Genomic DNA, 7500 nt, shown 5'->3' on the forward strand with positions numbered 1-7500 from the left:
GAGAACATGACTTGTGTTTAAAGTTTAAAGTTTTAAAGTTTTGCCCGTGTGAACGCAAACCGAACCTTCTGAAAATAAAACAATGTAACAAACTTTGGTCTGGCTGCGCAGCAGAAAACGGACTATTAGGTGTGAATGCACCTGTTGTCTCAGTGGGTCTCAAACGTTTTGATTTACTGTATGTAAACAAATATTTCCAAGGCACACCTTTATAACTATTAGGATAAATAAAAACAGGTTTGAAATCATTCAAATGTATACTACAGTAAACCAAAAATATTGTTTAAAACTGGAGAGGTTTACAATTATGCATAAATAAATAAATGTTAACTAAGATTTAAATGAACCACAAAAATAAAACGAGTTTATACAGTTCCTATATGTATTTGTTATTGGCTATGGTAGGTTATTGGTTATGTTCACATACTTACTTGATTAATAAAATGCAAACCGATCTTTTTCATATGGGTGTTTAGAGTTGTACCCCCAGATCAGTCTCTAGTAATTGGGTGCTCAAAGTGCACCAGATTGAAGCATTTTACTTTAAAATGTTAAAAAAAATCTTCCCGGGGGGGGCACCCCCAGACCCCCCTAGAGGATGTGAAGTCCACCCCCCAATTAAAACTTGTTCATGCAATACTAAATACTTTTGAAGCCTTTTTATATAAGCTGTCCACCATGTCAATACGTTTCTCTTTTTGTGGTGTAGGCTATTGGTCTTTTGTAGAGGTTTTTTATTGCCAGCTAAAATCTTGCCTAGTGCAGCAAATTGGTCAAAACCGGCCCTGGTGTCATCCCCACAGCACCCCCCCATTTAAAACATGTTCCCACGACTATAAACATAATGAAGCATGTTTTTACTTTTCTTTAAATCAATAAATAGTCTCTACACCACATGGTAAATCACAGTTCCTATACTCCTTAAATACTTATATCCATAGACTGTATATTACGGTTTATACTAATTTAATTAATTACTGTATTGCAACATAAACAGCTCCAAACTCAACAAAAAGTATTCGTGTAAAGATGTGCATAGAAAAAAAAGGAAAAAATAGGTCAGTTAAAATGTACCATCTTCTCAGTCCAGCTTCACCTACCATAGTACTATACAGGACGATATTCTTTCAATTATAATATAGTTACTTATTTAGTACCCTGTTACCAGTTCAGTCTTGTTTCGTAAATGGATAGTTAAACGATGTAAATCAAATGTCCCTGGTCTACTGCGTTGCTAGCAAGGTTTTAGCTAAATGCTAATGTCAGCATGATAACCACGTGGTGTGCTGTCGGGCCTCGTTAATGTTTAAAAGTCTCTTATTAAGCGAATTTTGTAATACAACTTTTTTTAAAAGCCGATTTACAGTGTTTTACTAAGTTTTAACGTAAGCTAAAGCCTAGGTTTTATAACTTAGTTTATAGTAATATTGTCAGTCACCCTCCATCTTGTCTCATTATCAGGTGCACTCACTGTTTTTTGTATTTCTCGGGCTGAAAGATGCTCTGTATTCACAAGTATGACAAAGATAAACGCTCAAAAACAGCATAACGTTTTCACATACCTCACAGAAGGTCGATGAACCTCGGTTACCGCAGAAATCACCACCAGGAGAATCCGCCATGTGCTTTTAGCAGCAAATGGCAGTAATGTCACGTGCTGTGCCAACCGAAGCGCGTGTCGGGTAATCTGGTGTTGTTCGGTAGTTCACGGCACAACATCAGGGACTTTTCTGTAAAGCTATATTCTTTCTTTGTTTCTATCTCTTTAGACCAATGCTGTCATTGATGAAACGCTAAGACGAAACACAGTTATTATGTTATCGTTTCTGGAAAAGAAAAACAATTAAAGTCTCGAGTCCTAGAAAGTCACACACTCACATTGATGGCCACCTCCCTTGTTAAAACCTGACGTTAAAACACTAACTTTCCAGTTTCAGAAATCCAAAATTGCCTATTATATTTTGATAGGCTACCAATTTTGACAATATGATTAATTTACACACATTTGATGAAAACTAAAGCTAAATACAAACCAATAGGACCACGCCCACTCAGGAGACAGGAAATGTATATGATGTCATTCCATTGGTGGAATTTATTTTAACTATGCCACGGTAAAATTATGCTCACCTTAACACAAATCAACTTTTTATTATTGTAGATCTAGGCTGCTGTTCATTATCCTGATCCTAACACATTGAACATATTGTTTCCATAGTCCTGTCTGAAACTCTACCCTCATGAGGCAGCAGAGACACCAGCAGCTTCAGAAAGGCAAACACACTTCCTCAAGTGTTTTTTATAATGGCATTAAAATCCTGCAAATCGTTGAAATGTCTGGCCTGCATATCCACATGATTACACTCATAACGCCAGTAATTTGTGCAACAGAGTTCGTTAGATTAAATTAGAGCTTTAAAACAGAACATTTGCTCCATGAACCACAGAGATAATTGATTTCAGTCATTATCTAATGTCCATTTTAAACATCTCTCAGTCATTCTAAATGATATACTTTGTACTTTGTGTTATTTTAGTTTATCATTAAAGCAGAACCTAATCCTAACACACTATACATCTACAAAACACATTTTCTCAATCAATCACTTACAAAAAAGTTTAAGCACTCGTAATGCCTTGTTCATACATAACTTAGAGTTCATGTTTATTTTAAAGGATGCAGACAAAACTGTGAAATATTGTAGAGTGAAACAATTTCAAGTAATCATGCTACCAAATATAATTGAGTCTGATGTCTTAACACTAGTAATTGCCCAGACTAGACAGTTTTCTAAAAGTTTGCATATCACAAAAAACAACCTCCCTTGCATTTTTCCTGAAACAGATGCAAGATTCCTAGACCATCTTTACGTTGAGATACTTTTTGGAGGGACTGTAAACTTGTGGATAAACTCGAGCTCTGTCTGTGTCTCTTGGACCCTTTGTGACTGACTTGTGTCGCCCTCAAGTGGTATTTTGGGGGCAGGAAAGAACTGTCTAAGTTTCCGTACAGCTGCTGGGTGAACGCTTGTGGCTAGAGGGTTTTGCTGTTGTGTGATGTCCTTCGCAAGATGACCATTTGTATTTATATCAATTCCATTGTTTCTGTTCATTGTGTCCATTTGTGTAGGGGAGCTCCCAGTTTCAGACTGAAAACTCTCAGAAGAGAACTTCTTAATGTCATCCTCCATCTGCACTGACAGTAAACTACCTCCACAGGTACTATTCTGTTGCCCCTTTTTGGTCTTTGGTTTCCCAGTCGTTGACACACAATGTTCAGTGTTGCTGCTGTAACTTCCTGCCTCACATTGATGGAAAGAGGGGACACTATTGAGGTTTCTGGACCTCAAGGCAGGGCTGCTTTTTCTCTCAGTCTGGGGCGACAGATCACTCTTTCTGCTTGGCCTGTGAATATTGGCATTGGATGAATTTCTTGGAAAACTAGGACTAGAAGTTAGGGTCCTGCAATGGGGACTGGCACCATTTTGCTCTGGATAAAGACTGCAGTCTTGTAGGGTTTTTAATACCATCTGGTCCCTGGTAGACCCTGGAAGTGAAGTAGGGAGGTTTGCATGCCTAGAAGTTGAGATCCTACTACAGATAGATGTTTGTGTTTTCCTAGCTCCAGTGAAGGCGGATGTGATTATATGCTGTCCATGAGTCCTAGTCAGTGAAGAGCTATTAATCACTTTCACTGATGATGAGGTCTTGCTGGGACGGGCACCTGATGGAGGCCTGGGTGTAGTATGACTCAGAGGAGGTGGATGTGGCTTTAGGGCTGTGGTGGGGCTCAAATCTTGCACACCCTCAATAGAAACCCTTGATGGTAGACTAAGGGAGAGGAAGAAGTAAAGTAAATGTTTGAATTCAAAAGCAACATTGTGCAAACATTGTGTCATTGCTCTCTTAATTAAAATGAGATCCTTTCTAGAGGTTGTAACAGCATAACCTACTAACCTGAACTTGTTTTTCAATTTCTTCAGAGGGAGAGGAGAAGCTGGTTGTGAAGCAGAAAGCCAAGAAGGGTACAGCTCCAAGTCCGATTGTATAGCTCCTCTAAGCTCCCTTAACTCTGCACACACAACAACAACAACAAAAAAAGACTTGACATTTAAAATATACTGAAACACACTGTTCGATAAATACTTTCTGAAGATAATTTAATGTTTGGCTAAAGATTCTCTTTATATATATATGAGGTTTTGTGTTTTTCTTTTTGCAAATTGAAACACACATTTAAACAATTGTGTGCTAAATGTATAATATTTGGTTTAGAACAAAATATAATTGCTGTTTTACCTAGACTGCATAAAGTAGTTTTACTGTTATTTAAAGAAAATATTTGGATGGTTGGATTGGATTCATACATTTGCTTCTGAATCATTTTTACCAGCTAATTCAGTTATGTGTTCATGTCTAACTGAACTACAGGTTAAATGGGACGTTACAGATAAGAAAGAGAACTCTTTCAATACACTTCATACCACCAGATGGCAGCAAAACACAAGCATGTACTCACCTGCAAGCGTAGGTTCTGAATTATCATGCTCAGTGGGACACTTTTGTGTAATATTTCCCTGTAAGAAACATGAGACACAGAACAGAAAGAGACACAGCTTAAGTTTATTCATACATTTTGAGATTACCTAACACAATGCTATTGTATAAACTAGGACACTTTAAGCCTCTGGTGATAGAAGTGGACTTGGGAAAATAGGAGGTCAATGTATTAAACATATTTGAGAAGGCAAGAGCAAAACTGGAAATAGCAAAGGAACAAGGAAAAGGCATAAAAATAACAGTGGGAGAAAAAGGAATGCGTTTGACCACTAAACGATTGAGCAGCAGTCTTTCATCATAATTTGGCCTCAAATATCTCCTGAGCAAATGAAAACCAAAGTGTGTGTGTGTGCCCATAAAACCAAAGACCGATTGAAAAGTGTGGTTCATAGGTTTTCTATGAGTGACTGGCAGCCTACTCTCCTCCCTCCAAACACTAAAGCTCTAATGGAGAGTTTTTATTGCTACTGCATACTTATATACTCTAACTCACACAAAAACAAAAACATACCCACAGGCCTGGTGACTGACAGTTAAAATATATATTTTGAGTTTGTTTTCTCCTCTGGGATTAAAACCCAAACCTCCCAGTGTTGTGTTTCAGAGCTGCAGACAAAGTATGTGGTGTCTCTGACAGTGAAATTACTGAAATCTAAAACATCTTTTAAGCACACACACATACACACATAGTCTGAAAATAGGCTTTGTGGTCCGTGTGGGGTTTGAACCCATTACTACGGGGCTGGCTTGCTTATATTTAAAGAAAGCTGTATTTTTATAGATGACTATAGAACCCAAATCTACATAAAAACACAGAGTATCCCTCAGCTTATGCAGAACCAGAAACAGGAGAGCCAGGGTCACAGAATCCAGCTGAAACCAGCTACTGATGGCTGCCATCTGTTTCGCTGAACTATGATGGCCAATTTTATCTAGCTGGTCCACCAGCAGAAATCTGCAATATCCTGATGGAAAATCTGCCATAAACTGCTGTCATCATCTGGTCACACAAGCTGCATCTTTTGACCATGATGGTTCAGATATTCAGTAGAGTATGCAGCTCAGACTACTGATAGTGGTTTAATTGTGATGGAGGTTAAGTTATATATCTCTTTAAAAGACCTACATTAATCCCTCAGTAGGTTGGTGGAAGGATGAATGAGTGAAGGGGCTGCCAAACTGTCCACACTCCAAGCAGTGCCCTCAGTGTTTGCTCAAGGGTAACTGGACAGTGCCCATGAGGTAAACTGGCACCTGTTTAGCTTCAAGTCCACACTTTGATTTTTTTTAATGAACAGGAAAACCATATTTAGATTTTTACTTAAAATGTCATTAAACTTGTTTTGTCTTTCTTCAATATGAACCGAAGCACATGCAACGTGGAAGATAATAATGCAAATAAATAAATATAAAAATGCTTAATTTGTAAGCATTTACAACCTTGAGCAATATAAGGCCAGCTCTGCCAGGTTTAGACAGCAAGCTCAGACCATCTCTGCTTACTCCAGAGACAAATTCCTCACACAAAAGCAAACATTACAATGTGAGGAACTATGCATGCTGCATAGCTGATGATATTATTCCTCCCACCTGTGCTTTGCAGACAGTAACTGAGAGACTGAAGCATACAGGAAGCCTTGAGGGTCTAGACTGCACTATTATTAAGATCAGCAACAGAAAAGGTCACTTATATACCAATTTTAGTTTCAGTATATTAACATTGAAAGCTGCAGTACGAGTGTAGCTCATCAAATAGTTTCCACATCGTGAGGGTGATGAGAAACTATTTTCTCTGACTGACTTTACATTCAATGCTGTGAACTGTGTGTGGAAGTCACTATTGGACAGTTGCTGGACTAAGTCATGGTATGAGGCTCCCTCCTGCTGAGAGATAATGGGTTATTAAAGTTGTGTTTAGAACACATTTCAGGATTCAATCATACCGTATCAAGCTTCTTGATTTCTAAATGTGCCTCTGTTGAATAGTCTTTACATCATTTGACTGCATGGAATGACACCAAATCAATAGTAATCTCAGTTGCTTCAAACGTGATGATGAGAAAATCATGGCAGAAGAAGGACACTCAAAGTATCTTGACTTACACAACTTATTTTCGTTTGCTTATTTTGTGTACAAGTGTACAGCACACCTTTATTGCAAACTGTAACAAGATACTTTCTGATATTTAACATATGTTCCACATAAAACCTGCAACAGAGATAGCTTATTATGAAAGGTCTTGAAACAGATGTTATTTTAGACCATAACAGGGGTTCACATCATATGGGATGGATGATAGCGTTGGGAAAAATTCATAGTTGCGAGGGATTATCAAGACTGTTGTATGAACACATAGTGGGTTGTTTCAGGATTAAAAGCTGATATACTAGATTGTTGGTGTCAAAATCATACCTGGCAGCATCTTGTGCCTGCTTCTGAAACTGAATGTCACATGTGTTTTGTATCTGGCTGTCTAATCAGGATTAGCTATTGCATAGGAAATGAACGTTATGTCTGGAATACTTTGAACCAAGGGTCAAACTGCATTGGAACAACCTTGTAAGTAGTTAATTAAAGAAATGTAATGTATTTTCAAACGCTGTGAACAGGGTTTGAACCTGCGAGAGTGGATTTCCACTCCAACGCCTCAAGCACTTCGCCACCACAGCTGCTCTAATGATATTTCTTAGAATGATTAAGTTACACTAAAAAAAATCCTTATTAGAAACAAAAATAGCTTTGTCAATTCAATACATGGCCAGAGATTATAACTGCATTTCATAGTTATTTTTCTATATAGAAAACATAGACTTGAAATGTTTGGGAAATGGACACAAAGAAGTGCATCCATTTGACTCTAGCATGCAATCTGGAATAGACCTAATCTGTTAACACTTTGAACGAAGGGGTCAATCCTGACCTGCAGCAAATAGTTAACT

The 7500-nt window shown here is 37.9% G+C and overlaps 1 protein-coding gene across 2 annotated transcripts in view; it reads right to left on the reverse strand.

Moving 5' to 3' along the window:
- Positions 1-2530: 2530 nt before the first annotated feature.
- The window catches only part of ccdc24 (coiled-coil domain containing 24), a 17282-nt gene continuing 12312 nt past the window's right edge, over positions 2531-7500 (reverse strand). Inside the window, exons 7-9 of one of the 2 annotated variants that reach the window (XM_010775135.1) lie at positions 4520-4577; positions 3958-4072; positions 2531-3831 (exon numbers count right to left, since the gene is read on the reverse strand). In XM_010775135.1, coding sequence (XP_010773437.1) covers positions 2868-3831; positions 3958-4072; positions 4520-4577 — 1137 coding nt within the window. In that variant the 3' untranslated portion in view covers positions 2531-2867. The remainder of the gene's footprint in view (positions 3832-3957; positions 4073-4519; positions 4578-7500) is intronic. The other variant, XM_010775134.1, reaches the window with a different exon arrangement.

This window comes from Notothenia coriiceps, unplaced genomic scaffold, assembly GCF_000735185.1.
Source record: "Notothenia coriiceps isolate Sejong01 unplaced genomic scaffold, NC01 NC01_scaffold00015389, whole genome shotgun sequence".
NCBI lineage: Eukaryota > Metazoa > Chordata > Actinopteri > Perciformes > Nototheniidae > Notothenia > Notothenia coriiceps.